Consider the following 14,539-nt stretch of genomic DNA (forward strand, 5'->3'; position numbering starts at 1 on the left):
ATACAGGCCTCTGCCCTAAGGAAAACAGTCTAATCATTGCACCTTTAAAGAAGCCACTGGTGCTTAGTCTCCCCACCTCATCCCTGAGCATCTCTTATATTAGCTGGAAGCCCTAGAAATCAGCATAAGAAAATTTGCCTACAAAGTTGAACACAGAACTCTGCAATCTCAATCTATTCCACATCATAATGATACAAGACCTATCACTGATGATCATTTCACTGAGGCCCAAGCAATGAAGATGACAAAAGTATATTTATATGCCACTAAAGCTTTGAGATTGACAAAGTATATTACTTTAAATGTAAATAACTTTTTCTGTAAATTGACTATTGGGGCCAGATTTAATAAGAATACCATAACAACAACAATAACATTAAAAAAATTATTTATACCCCACCCATCTGGCTGGGTTTCCCCAGCCACTCTGGGCGGCTTTATTACCCTGAGCATTGTGTAATTTTTCTCTGCCACAGGTTCTCATGTGGGAAAAGTTCAGGCATCATCACCATGTGGTAGTCATAGATTAGAATAATCTATGCTTGGTGAAAATGAGGTGTGAAGGCATCTCACCAAACTATAGTGTTTCATCACTATAGTCTTTCAAAGAATGTTAGTTTCCTCTTTGATTTCACAGTTCCAAGAGTTGTTTGCTCTACATATGCTACTCTGAAACCCTTGGAGGAAGAGAGATTGCTCTTGAGTTGCTTATGGAATACTGTAGTTTGATTGCTGAGAAATCTATTATCTGAAAATCACCCCCTCCTCGAGCACACTTTTTTTCAGATAGTTTAAACATTAAAAAAAACCTCATCGGCTCAACTTTGTAGATGCAGCACTATGAAGTCTTTGGTTTCACAGAACTACTCATCAAAGACTGCTTTGTGTGATGAGAAATTCTGCATATATCAAAAGTAATGCATAGCAGGGCACCCAACAACTTGATTCAATCATAAATAATGCATCTTAACATATTTACAGTGCTTTTTGCCTTATTTCCAATGATCCTGAAAGATTAGGATACCAGATGATCTAGAATATGGGGTTTCCCAAAAAAAAAACTCCTCCTATACATGCCTGGAAATTAGTCCCATTCCACAGGACTTAATTTTTAAGAGACGTGCATAGGATTGCACCATTAATGTGGGATATATAGCAAAGCATTTTGTGCCATGTGAGTGAATTTTGTCTTGTGGCCTCTTTGTTTCTTGTGCCCTGTCTGTTGCCCAGTTCACGTGTAATGTTGAGCCAAACTATAGTTAAGTGTGAGCATGTCGATGTCACAGCAAAAATCATGGCCTCCCCCAGTCCTCCCTGTAGGGTGGCCTGGATTGTCTAGAGCAGGGGTCTGCAACCTTTAAGACAAAAAGAGCCACTTGGACTCGTTTCTGAAGGAAAAAAAACCTGGGAGCCGCAAAACCATTGCGACATTTAAAACAAATATATCTCTGGAGCCGCGATCTGACAGCGGGCGGGAAGGTGACGTCGGGACGGTGCGTGACTAATGCACGCACCGCCCCCATGCGACGTCACAGCCAGTACAGCGCCTGCTACAGTGGGGAGTGTCGGAGCGCACAATGCACCTCCTCCCCTCGCTAGTATCCGCCCCGGAGCCGCGGCAAAGGTGTAAAAGAGCCACATGCGGTTCCGGAGCCGCGGGTTGCAGACCCCTGGTCTAGAGTGAGTCAAGCTATGAAGCATCAGATGTGGCACAAAGCCAAGCCATAGATTTTTAATGGGTTGCACGGCAGCAGGAGGACTGAGGGGTCGCAAAGCAGCCAAAGTATCCAAACAATCATGTGTTCATGCTTACCCAATGGTTTGCTTTAGTGTTTTGCACAAAGTGTGTGTGTGTCCTGTCTTAAAAGGGTCTCATCTACCTTTTGTCCATTAGGCAATGCCTCTGAGCTTATCTATACATAGGGATGTCTCTTATTTTCATGTTTGAAATACTGGTGGCTATGTTATTATTTGAGAATGTGGGCGTTGTCTTCATTTTTGGTTTGGGCAACTTGACCTTGCCATGTATGTCTTGTCTGGTATGAATGTGTTTTCTGTGCGCTGCGCTACGTTATAATTTCCCCCCCTTAAAAAACGAAACGAAACAGCTCACTGAGGATCTTTTGCCATTTGTGCAAAGAAAAAAGAAAAAAGAAAAGCATTTCATCTGCTTGGAACATTTGAATTTCAAGTGGCATCTTGATCTGCCTGTATCAAAGTTATTAAGCTGAGGGAGGGAGCAGACATGCCACATTTATTAGACTTTTGTTAAGCTCATTCCATTTTTCCATCAGAGGTTGCAATGAAAGCAAAACTGCAAAATACATACTGTTTTCTTCACAGAGTAGTAAACAAGTAGTATTTTCTAGCTTCAAGCTTTCAACCACTTAAGGGAAGGGTTGACTTTGTTGCAAGAGCTCTAAAGAATGCCATTTACTGACTCCATTGTACCATGTAATGTCAAATTCCATTTTAAGTGTGGGCTTAATGTGGCACAATGCAAGACAAGTCATGTGAAACTGGCCAAAGAAAAGACTTGCAGGGTTTCTCAGATTGGTCAGCCCCATTTTGTTCTTGACCTGCACCCCTCTGCCATTGGGGGTGTGCAGTCTGAAATCCCTGACCTGGCGCTTTTGGGCAGTTTAAATGAAAGATCAAAGGGCAGAGCGGGCATCTCAGCCCTGCTGAGGTGGGCCTTTCCCAGGCTGTCACACTGTGAGGCAGCCAAAGTTTTTGTTCTGACAGGAATCTAGGGACCGGTCTGTGAGGCCTAGCCCTCCTTTGTCTGGCCTGAGAAGTTTGAGGCCCAGGTTGAGAATCCAGCGCTCATCAAATGATCAAAGGCCTGAAGTCCAGGACATGAAATCTTTCTTTCCATTTCCTTTTCTTAAAGAATGAATTGCACAAGTACCAATGAATACCCTTGCCGTTGCTTTTTCTGTGGTGCAAACACTAACTTTAGAGTCCTTCAGTTCTAAACATAAAAATGTAAGTACACTTTCAGTCTAGGGCCAGCTGCAAGGACCGCATCTGCTAACATGTTTTAGGAAAAAGAGGGGGGAAAGAAGGGGGGAGGGAGTGCTTTTAAGGATTAAGGCCTTCAGGTTTTGTGTTCTTTTTTTTTTAAGGGACTTTTAAGAATAAGAGTTCTTGTTCCACACTCTGGTTTATTAGAAAGCAGGCAATAATGGATTTTAAAATCAAAGTAAATACAGCACCACTTAGTTTCAGCAGTGGGAAAGTGAAAAGCAATCAGTGAGATGCTTTGGCTCTTCAGTGGCTCTTTAAATAGCACATGTTTAGGAAAAGGGACTCCTTTTTCACATAATTTACTTTTCTATGTTCAAAACAGTTTCCCCTAGCTGACTGTACAAGGCACTGATGCTTGTATTTCAGTACTTTAGAAGTTCGTATTTTCTGCTATTAATCCCACCTTTGATTTAAAACAAGAAAAATCACATTTTAAATGATCTTATGGAATTTTAAGAGGGTGGGGGGAAACCCAATGGGCTTTGGGTTTGTTTGTTTTTAGTTCCCAGTTTTGATATTGAAGTTAGGATTTCATGAGTTTCTCATTCGTCCAGTTTCTCTTCTAACCAGAGGTTCAGCTTCACTTAATATAATGGTTAGCACAGCAGTACTCCAATAATAGTTGCCGCTGATATTAAGTGTTTCAGGTGTTTTTGTTCTGTGTGTTGTGTAGCAAGAGGGTATATTTACAGATCTCATGATGGCTGGAGGAGAGCTGTGCTGGGAACATACATTCCAGGCCCTTAGTTCCCTTTGTTATTCAAACAGCTGCATAATGCAGTTGTGGAGTGTTTGGCCTCTCATACAACATCATGAAGGATTTGCTGCAACTCTCTGTGAGGCAGAGGTGCGGGACATATGTATGTGTGCACACTTCAGATGAATTATGATGCACTTTTTATTTACATCGTGGTCTTTTCATTTCATGTATTAAGTTACATTTGGTCTGAAGTGCCATTCTTTACCATTGTAATCATTAAGTGTTGGTTTTTTATGGGGGTGGTGGTGGAGAGAGGAGGAAGACTCTTCATACCAAATTTCCCACACCACTTTTCTTTTTCTGCAGTCTGCCATGAATACTGAGGGCACAGTCCATGCCACCTATGCAACCACCTTGAAATAAATGGCAGTTAGGGAAGAGTACAGATTACAAAACTGGAAGATAAATCAGGCCTGCAGCTGTGATTATGGAATAAAAGGCAGTGTGAAGAGACCGTGACACTCAGAGTCACTGAGTGGCATTTAGTTAAGTTTTCCTCAGAGCAGATCTATTGAAATCAATGGACTTAGCTTAGTCACGTTCATTTCAATGGATCTATTCTGAGTAAAACTTAAGTTGCGTTCCATGTTATCTTCATCCTCATTCCTAGAACTCTCTCCCATAAAACCAATGTGGTACCCCTTCTCTCTCTTCTTAAACCTTTCCTCAAAAGTCCCATTTCCTGCAAGTCCTTTGCTCTCCTTTCTAACTAAAATAAAACTACTACAATGCTATGCATAAAAATAAATCCCACTATGTTCAATCTGGCTTCTTCCTGACAAATGCATATAGGGTTATAGCATAAAAATGTGAAGTGATGTTCGCTCTCAGTCATCGCTTGCTGCTTCCTCAACTTATAAACTGGGGTTGTTTTATGTATTTTGCTTGTTTTGCCCTGTGAAATCTCACAGAATTTATAGCTAAAAACACATACAATATAATGTTCAAGCATAAGAATAAAGCTATGCTCACATACTAAAAAAAAATGAAATCTTGCATAATTCCTGTATACCTTATTTCTTTCCACCCAAGTTTGAGCTTAATGAAGCAATATGGAGCCGTGTTTACAAGCCTGATTCACAAGCCCAGTTAAGCTCGATAATATGTTTCTATGCTGCTTTTGGTCACATGTGTTGGCTTACCGGTAATTAAAATTGTGAATCAGTAATGTTGTAGTGGAAATATCGTTATTTTATAAATCTGAAATAATTTTTTTGGCTGCCAACAATGTAACTTTTGCTTCTGAGATCCAATTTCCAAATAAATATCTGCATAGGCCTTTTTTATTGCCATATTTTACAATGTAGTTCTGGGGGAAATACGCAGTGTTATTGATCTGATAGTTCAAAGGATATGAGTGGGTTGGCACAGAGACATAATTACTGAGAAGCCCACAAAGAAGGAGAAGGAGAAAAGTCTTCTGTTCTAAAAAGTAGCTGTCTTGCCTTCTAGGTTTTGAATTTTATTGAATCGCTAAGCCTTGAACTTTGTAGCTCATTAGACCCAGTCAGTTATCCGATGGAGGAAAAAAGTGAAAGCAGCAGAAACAGCCTGAATCTTGCTTTCATTTTTAGGCATATTTTTCACAAGCCAATTTTAGGTCATTTCAAGTAAGAACATTCTATGTTCTCTGAAATACTGCGGCTGCAGTTTTGTCAAATAGCTCTTTGCGTTCAACAAAATCTTATTATATATTTACAAAGGCATTATGTGAGTGAGATGCTTTTAATGTAATGTTAACTGACGATGGAGTTAGCCAGTTTAACACAATTATGCAATATTGTGTGCTGTGGCAAGTTTTTTCAACACATAGTCAACCACGGTAAAAACTGTGCCTCAAGCCGTATTCAAATACAAACATGGAAGAAGATAGTTTTAGTTTTTGACTGATAAAGACTATTTAATATTTTTTAAGCATGCTTTTAGAGAATACTCCCAGCGAGTTCAAAAACCTGGTAGTCCTTTTCAGATGGGTTAAAGCAGCAAGGCCATTTTAGCAAAGCCAAGCCCACCTACCGGACACCTGATGTCAAGCAGAGGGCCTTCTTGGTAGTGGCACCTACCCTGTGGAATGCCCTCCCATCAAATGTCAAGGAGCTGAGCAGGGATGCAGGTGGTGCTGTGGTCTAAATTGCCAAGTGTCTTCGGCTTGCCGATTGTAAAGTCGGCAGCTCAAATCAGCATGGCCGGGTGAGCTCCCATTGCTTTGTCCCAGCTCCTGCCAACCTAGCATCTCAAGTGTGAGTAGATAGATAGGTACCACTGTGGCGGGAAGGTAAACGGCGTTTCCGTGCACTCTGGCTTCCGTCACAGTGTCCTGTTGCCAGAAATGGTTTAGTCATGCTGGCTACATGACCCTGTGGACAAACGTCAGCTTCCTCGGTCTGAAAGCGGAGATGAGCACCATACCCCATAGTCGATTTTGGACTGGACTTAACCGTCCAGGGGTCCTTTATCTTTACTTTTACTTTACCAAGGAGATTAGTAACTATAACCTTTAGGAGACGTCTGACGGCAGCCCTGTATAGGGAAACTTTTTAAGGTATTATGTTTTATTATGTTTTATGTATGTTGGAAGCCGTCCAGAGCGGCAGGTGCAACCCAGTCAGATGGGCAGGGTATAAATAATATGTTGTTATTGACGTCAGATGTGGAATATGCAAAGATGCAGTTTGGACAAGAGAAGGTTTTGCAGAACTGATCAGCCCATAGTGGTGCTTCCAAAGCCCTATGTGACGTGACTCACCCAGATGAAAAGTCGCATATTCTAGTAGAGAAATTTGTAGCCACACACAACCTTCCTAACATTATTATAGACAACTTAAGCAAAATAGAACCATTTGAGCCAGGAGCTGGATCATGCACTGCAAGGAGTTGATACCTCCTTGAACAGTTATCCAAGACTTTCTTTTCATTGGAAGTAAGCAAAACAATTTATTTTTTCCATTTATTTATTTATTTCAGTTAAAAATTGAGATCCCCCCCCCCAGCCCTGTGGTATTTAGAATGGAAGAGTTAACAGCAGAAACTATAAAAACTGCCTCATTTATTCAGGGTTGGGACCTTTGAATTGATCACACACAGTCAATATCTTTAGGAGAAAAAAGACTTCCAGAGCTTTAGAAGATTCTGAAAAGAATGAGCTGATATCAATAAGTTTGAAATAGTAATCGATTTGGAAATAAGAAATCTCATGGACTGAAGTCACAGAAGAGACAAGGATGCAGGCAACGTTTCTGCATGCAAAACCTAGTTGTATTTATGAGGTAAATAACAGACACCGCCAGTAGAAATTGTGTGTTGCCTGTTAAAGATACAGCCATACAAAAGATTGGAGAAGGAGGCAAGCATTTCCATCGAAATATCTGTCTTAATCCATAGTTAAGTTTCAAAAGAGCATAGAACTGAGCTGAGAATGGCATGTTTTATGACAGACTCTTTAAATTAATGCTTCGGAATTTTGTTTTATAATTTCCTGGGCATTCTGTGTATTTTGTTTTGTTTGTTGTTTGGTTAGCATATCCTAAATGGGATTCTTCTTGCTAGATTTCATGGTAGCTGCAAGGAAGAAAATGGAGCAGTGAAAAAATTTTGTATAGTGTTATGTGTATTAATTAAGTTTGACATTTGATGTAGCTCAGAATTGGCCTGAGTTAGTGATCTTCTTGCTTATTCCAGACCTTTTAAGGGCTCTCAGTTTTGTGGCATATGAATGTACTTGCTTGTCTCGTGGCAGGAGTTGGGTGGGCTGCGTCAGAGAATACTGATAATGAAGATCTACATGAAAGGGCTAGCCAAGTAATGCTATATTTATCAAGAAACAAATGCTTTTTGTCAACACAAATGTGGAAAAATAAATTCTATGCATATTTAAGTTCCACATGGAATGTAGCATTTTCAAAGCACTCTAAAGCTGTTAGAACAGGATTTGGTTGTAACTTAATTCACCCCCAAAGGAAGTGCTCTATGAATGTTAGAGGTGCCCAAAAACCAGCCAGTTGCCCATCTTAGCACAGCTTTTATGTGTTGTGAAACCTGAGTAAAATAAAGGTCATTCCGCAGGATCTTCACCAACTTGAAACCTGACATAATACCTGCTATTACAGCCATTAAGGAGCACCAAATGGCAGCAGGATCCAGTGAACAACCTATTTTCCAACATACAAAAGTATTTTAATAGAAATATTTGCACCAAAATACTACAAAGTCTTCAACCAGAAAACTCCATTACATAAATGGGAACAAATTACGTAAACTTGAAATATATGTGTAATGTTTTAATATATTTCTCTGCTTCAAACGGAACTAGAGAGTAGAGAAACAGGGCTCAGAATAAGATGAACAGAGTTCAGGAGCTGTACCTCCTAACCATATTGACATTTTACTAGTTTCTGAGGCCTGCATGCCACAGTTCAGGCTCCTTTTCACTACAGAAGTAGCTAAAGCTCCTAAAGTAGTTTTTCTCCACAGATCACAGCAGTTGGCAAGAATGTGTTTGCTAAGAGTCTCATGAACCTGCTCAGGAGAGCTTTAAACTAGATCCTGAGGGAGAGAGACAACATTATTGACAGCAGAAGAACATATGGTACTAGGGATAATAGCTTCACTGGTGCACAGGAAACTCAGGTGGTGCTCCAGAAACCTGCCAAAGGGCAAGAAACTACAAGAAGTAAGCGGCTGGAGGGAATGACTCATGATGTCAATTATCTCTATACTGATGCACAAAGTATGGGAAACAAGCAAGACAAATTGGAACTTTAATATAGGATGGCAAATATACCTAGCAGGCATTTCTGAAACCTGGTGAGATGAGACTCATGACCAGAATGTAAGAATTGAGGGGTATAACCTGCTCAAAAGAAATAGACCAAACAGGAAAGGAGGGGAAATAGCATTATACGTAAAGGAAGTGTACACTTGTAAAGAAATCCATGACATGTAGCACAGAAGGAAGATTGAGAGTTTATGCGTAAAAATTATAGGAGAGACAAACAACAAAGTGCCTTCCAACTCTACAATTCTATGATTCCAATGTACAGTCGTACCTTGGTTGTTGAACGGAATCCGTTCTGGAAGTCCGTTCGATTTCCAAAAATGTTCAACAACCAAGGCACAGCTTCCGATTGGCTGCAGGAGCTTCCTGAACACAATCGGAAGCCGCGGCGAACATTCGGTTTCCAGAGAACGTTCGCAAACTGGAACACTCACTTCCAGGTTTGCGGTGTTCGGAAGCCAAAATGTTTGACTCGCAAGGCGTTCGGGAGCCAAGGTACAATTGTATATATTATGTGCATCTATTAAAAATAAGGATGAAGCCAGCTGAGAGATAGTGATATAGTCAGGGTGTGTAGTGGTTAACGTGCTGACCTTTGATTTGGGCAGGGGTTGGTTTCCAATTGCTCATTTTTAGGCCCATCACCATTTCTCAACCTCTTCTACATTACCATAAGTTCCTGGCAGGAAGGGTATGATACAAATGTGTGAACATGGAAGGTATTAGTGTTCCCTCAGTATCACTTCTTCCTCTACAAATGGATATATTATAAACTCACCCAGACCATGAGGGTTAAACCAAAATGCTTCTATAAATAAAATTTCCCATTCCCCCCCCCCAATTATTCAAAGAACATTTTAAAAAAACTCAAATTATTCAGCTAAAACTTGTGGTGTTGACAGCAGAGCTTGTTTGGTTGTTCCCACCTAGGATTATTACTCTGCAGCTGTCTGAAATGCAGATTAAGTAAGTGCCTCAGGGTGACATGGGAAGATCGGTCTCTTAGCTGGGAATTAATTGAAATCCAAGTCTTCTGAGTCCAGCACCACATCTGCTAGGTGTACTCTCTGCTGCTGCATTTGACAATTTCTTTGAAAAAGAAACAGGTAGTTTTAATACAACCTGAGCAGTAGGTAATTCACTGGGCCTTTTGTACTGCCATTCATTTCAACGTGAACTTTATATGTAACCAAAGTAGGTGTAAAAAGTTTAAATGGTAGCCTTTACAGCAGTGGTATTATGGTAAGTTATTTAGGTTCGCCCCACGTTGCTGCAGCACCATTTAAAGGCTCAGCAACATATGGGAGGGTCTGATCATGCACATAATTATCACCCAACAATCATCAGGAGTTACGGCTGGGTGGAAAGACCCATTGCAAATGGTCCCGCTCATGTGGTACCAGGCCTTTAAATGTTACAGCTCCCACCCCAATAATGTCAAAGGCATTAATAGCCTAGCATTTTTCTTCCGACATTGTCTTCCCATCCTAATAATATCTTCTGCATATCATATCTATGACTGAATTTTTGTGAAACTTGGAACAATTTACAACCCATAGTTTTATCTGCCCATATAGGGTTATGTTAATTGGTTTTTAATTTAATTTTGCATTTCACTCTTCCTCCAAGAAGCTCAGGAAGGAATATATGCGATTATCCTACTTTATCCTTGCAACAGCTGAGGCTAAAGGAGAGTGAATATCCACTATACCACACTAAAGGAGTAACTAGCTCCTGTTGAATGTTCCACATTACTAAAAGTGAGCGTCACTCAGAATTTTGTAGGCTTTGTCCTGAAAGCACCATGTGGTTACATAGCATACAATTCTGGTGACCCTCCTACAAACCAGAATTCTTAATCCTCCTGAGATTCGGTAATCCCTATGCCAGCTGCTTAATGCCAGACTTCTTGCTTCCCTACCACACAAGGGGAAAGAGGGCTTAAATCTACATTTATGAATGTAGTTTCTTTCCCTGACCGCCAAGCAAAATAGGATCCAGTCCACTTTGGTAGCTTCATTCTGTTATTCTTAGTGCAGAAATTTTGTTCAAAGTTCCAGTAACGCTTAAGACAACTCACGGAATCTTCTCCCTTCGCGTGCTAACTATATGGTGTTTAAAAAAAAAAAAAACACAGCAAGAAGTTACCACTTTGCATTGCAATCTTACACTTAAACTGGTTGTGTAAATCCGCCACAAATATTTATTTACTTTTGTGTGTGTGGTGTTTTGTATAGTTCACAATGTGGGTAGTGAGAGTTTCTTATGTAGGATCTTATGAGTCTTCAGTTTAGCCTGTTTTACACCCCCAGGCCACATGGAAAGGCACGACAAGAGAAACTGAGACAATGCTAGGCAAATCAATAGCCTTAACAAAGCAGAGATCACTACTGAAAAATAATGGTTTAATGTAAGCATAAATGGATCCTCACTGTGGTTTAAAAAAAAGACCCTAATTTCAGATATGATCTTGAATCCTGGAACGAGGACCACTGGGAAAATAGTTCTCAAGTCATTAAACATGTTTTTTAAAAAACTTTTACTGTTCTTTTTGGAGATTATATATATATATATAAAATCTCATTAGCATTCTGCAAACCACATTTGGGGCCGCTTTACCTTATAGTGCCTATATGAGAACAAAAGGAAGCACCAGAAAGTTAAACTGGCTGCTCATGTTCCTAAAAAATGTACAAGCAAGAATACTAGCACAATGCCCACCTTGCAATTATTTTAAGTTACAAAAGATCAAGACACAAACCCCCACTCAAAAATATTAATCTAATATGGATTTTAGTATTTTAGTCCAATGGCAGAAAATGAAAAAAATACAGACCCTTCCTGTGTGTGTGTGGTTTTTTAAAATAAACTTTAAAGGTGCCATGCGGGGGAGGGGGGAACCCTACAGCTGTCTGCCTATCTGGTAATCTTGATCTACTCTTGAGGAGCTTCTGTGCCTGCAAATTTTACCCACTTTTGCCAAGAGAGTGAATGTGGAACACAAATATTGTTACACACAGAGTGGCTCAGGACTCAAATCACAGACAGACAAGAGCAACCTAGGAACAGATTTTTTTGGGGGGGAGGTTAAAGCACAGATTCAAAATGAATCCTGAGGCCAGTTCACACCCCTAATATATACATTTACGAATGAGTTTGAAACACTGAGTTAATTGTCAATAAATGCATTTTGCTGCCTGTCAGCATCAATACAGACATCTTTTAACGATCCTTTATCATTTTTCTCTCAAAAAAATAACTAATGCTAATCAAAGCTATCCTTGGCTTTATTCTTCCTGCGTTTCTGAATGCCAATTCTTGAGCAGCCTGCCAAGTCTGCTGAGAGATGACTGTATAATTTTCAATTGGGCTCGTAGCCCAAAGGGAATCCAGTAGCAGGAGATTGACAGATGGAGCATATATTATCATCACTTTGAACTCAGTCCAATTGGTGATTTATTTTATTTTTATTTCCGGCAGGTGCTAAAGAGATTGATATTGCTGCTACTCTGGAGCACTTGAGAGACCAGAGACCTGGCATGGTCCAGACAAAGGTACTGTCAATAAATCCACTTGGGTTAAAGACCTTAATGCTTTGCTTTAGTTCTCCCAAAAGAAAAAGAGGATAGGGCACAATTAAAGACAAAGTGCATTCTTTTGTGTTTGCTTTTTCTTCTGAAAATTCTTACTGTTGATCTGGATTGAAATGTTAAATATAAGCAATCTTAAGATGACTAAAGAAAATATGTGTTCAGAAGAAAACACTCTCCTAATCTTCAAGGATAGGTTACTTCCTAAAAAAATAATGCAAGTTCACTGAAAATATAGTGACCGTTATCTGAATGGTAGGGTTCGTTAAGCATACTTAGCAAGAAGGCTGGAGTTCAAGAAGAGTTTGGATTTGATATCCCGCTTTATCACTACCCTAAGGAGTCTCAAAGCGGCTAACAATCTCCTTTCCCTTCCTCCCCCACAACAAACATCCTGTGAGGTGAGTGAGGCTGAGAGACTTCAAAGAAGTATGACTAGCCCAAGGTCACCCAGCAGCTGCATGTGGAGGAGTGGGGAAGCGAACTCCGTTCCCCAGATTACGAGTCTACCGCTCTTAACCACTACACCACACTGGCTCTTGAGACAAGATTCTCAAATTAGGACAAAATAGGTTAAACATTAAGTTGATGGAATATGTCAAAGAAATACGTTTGAAAAAGTTAGAAGTCTTAAGTAGAAGTGCTACTAGGCCACAGGAGTAATATAGTACCAGGTATGTATTGGCTTGGATCTAAAAGTTCCTTCTCATGCCATGACACTTCTGCTTATGCAGGTATGAGTCTCCTGTTTTCACCAATTCCTTCTTCCTGCTAGGGCCACAGCCCATGCTGTTCCGAAGGTTTCCCTAATCCTCAAGAGCAGGTTTTTGGAAGTTGGGTAAGGGACTAGAGTGGGAAGTGGAAGGCAGCAGAGCTCCGTTATTTGAGTAGGAAGTATGTTAATGGGAGTCAGGATCCAAACCATTATCACTTCCGAAAGTGATTTTGATAGGAGAAACCACTGCTAGGGAGACAGAATAGGTTGAAATAAAAATAATAGTTATGTAATAATAGATTATTTACACAAATTGAATAAGTAAATGGGAGATACACGTTCCAGTAATCCTCTTTGAAGGATGTGTGTGTTAGTTACGCAAGTAGAAGACCACTTGCACAACTCAAATTTCTTGTCCATTTCTCCTCTGCAGCCCTGTAGCCTTCGTAAAGCTTCTCCAGAGGGTGGTTGGGGATTGTAGGCTCCGTTGTATAGGACTGTAGTAGACTGGAGGGATTGTGTGAGATTGCAAGACTCCTCCACCCAGTTTCAGGTGATTCTCCCCCACCTTCTGCAGCAGACCTATAACAACACAGCCCATCCTGTTCCGAGTGGGGACCCAACTCTCTGGAATGGCTTTTCCAAGGGTGCAGAGGGGAAAGTTTGATTGTGCAGGATGTTTTCCGCTCAGGCAGCCATTGGATCAAACCCAACAATTTTAAAAAATGCCTAAGAGCACAATTAAATAAATAAATAAATTCTGATTTATTCTATTCATTTACGTTTTGCATGTAGTCACAGATCGGCTCTGGGCTAAAGCTTTTTTAAAAAAATGTATTTGAAAGGACTTCAATAGTATCAGGCTAAAGTTATTGATGATCTGGTATTTAAAAAAATGGATTCAAGGTTTTGCTCACCTTCCTTTTAACTATTCATCCTCTTGTTAAAATTGCCCAAATTACTTTGTTGTGCCAAGGACACTGCAAACTCTAAATATTTGGCTATGAGCCAGTAATGGGCAGTCTCCAGAGAATTTTGTACATGTGATAGATTTAAACAAACCATGTTCACTCCCAGCTGAATACAAATAAGGGATGAACCTCTTACAGTAATTTAAAACAGTGGATTAAAAATCAGGATAGAGAGTGTATCTCTAGGCAAAATAAACAGCAGTGACATTGGGTTTACAAGCAGACACTGCACCATGTTTTCATAGCTCACTGGCTAGTGGAAATGATCCCTTTCAATATGTTTGTTGCTGTTTTTAATAATGACTGTCTTCCCTATATTTGGGGTCTAGGGGTTACAGGGGAGACACTTAGCAATCCACATAAAATGAACACACATTTTCTCCTAAAATTTATATCCCACCTTTCTTTCGTTACGAAACCCGAGGTGGTGCATTTATGGTTTCCAAGTAGTCTCTCAATTATGGTTGTAAATTTTTTAGTGATTATGTTATGTACATCTGGATCCTGATGATAAGGATAGACATACACATCTGATTAAATGCATACATGTAGAATCTTGGAAGTGAGCTGCTAGCATGCAATTCCCAGAGTTTAAGTAGTAAAACCTCTGAAAATCTTGTGACACAGTTGCATAATAATTGGCCTAAAAGAGGGCTGGGAATGCTGCATCCCCTCCAGATGATGGGGAACTCCCCATCA

The 14,539-nt window shown here is 40.1% G+C and overlaps 1 protein-coding gene and 1 long non-coding RNA gene across 5 annotated transcripts in view; one reads left to right on the forward strand and one right to left on the reverse strand.

Moving 5' to 3' along the window:
• Window positions 1–14,539, forward strand: part of PTPRN2 (protein tyrosine phosphatase receptor type N2) — a 628,995-nt gene that overhangs the window by 609,037 nt on the left and 5,419 nt on the right. Inside the window, exon 22 of the mRNA XM_082192202.1 lies at window positions 12,045–12,118. Coding sequence (XP_082048328.1) covers window positions 12,045–12,118 — 74 coding nt within the window. The remainder of the gene's footprint in view (window positions 1–12,044; window positions 12,119–14,539) is intronic.
• The window catches only part of LOC309515122, a 124,962-nt gene that overhangs the window by 35,956 nt on the left and 74,467 nt on the right, over window positions 1–14,539 (reverse strand). The window lies entirely within an intron of this gene.

This window comes from Podarcis vaucheri (genome assembly GCF_965113315.1).
Source record: "Podarcis vaucheri genome assembly, chromosome: 12".
NCBI classification, from domain to species: Eukaryota; Metazoa; Chordata; class Lepidosauria; order Squamata; family Lacertidae; genus Podarcis; species Podarcis vaucheri.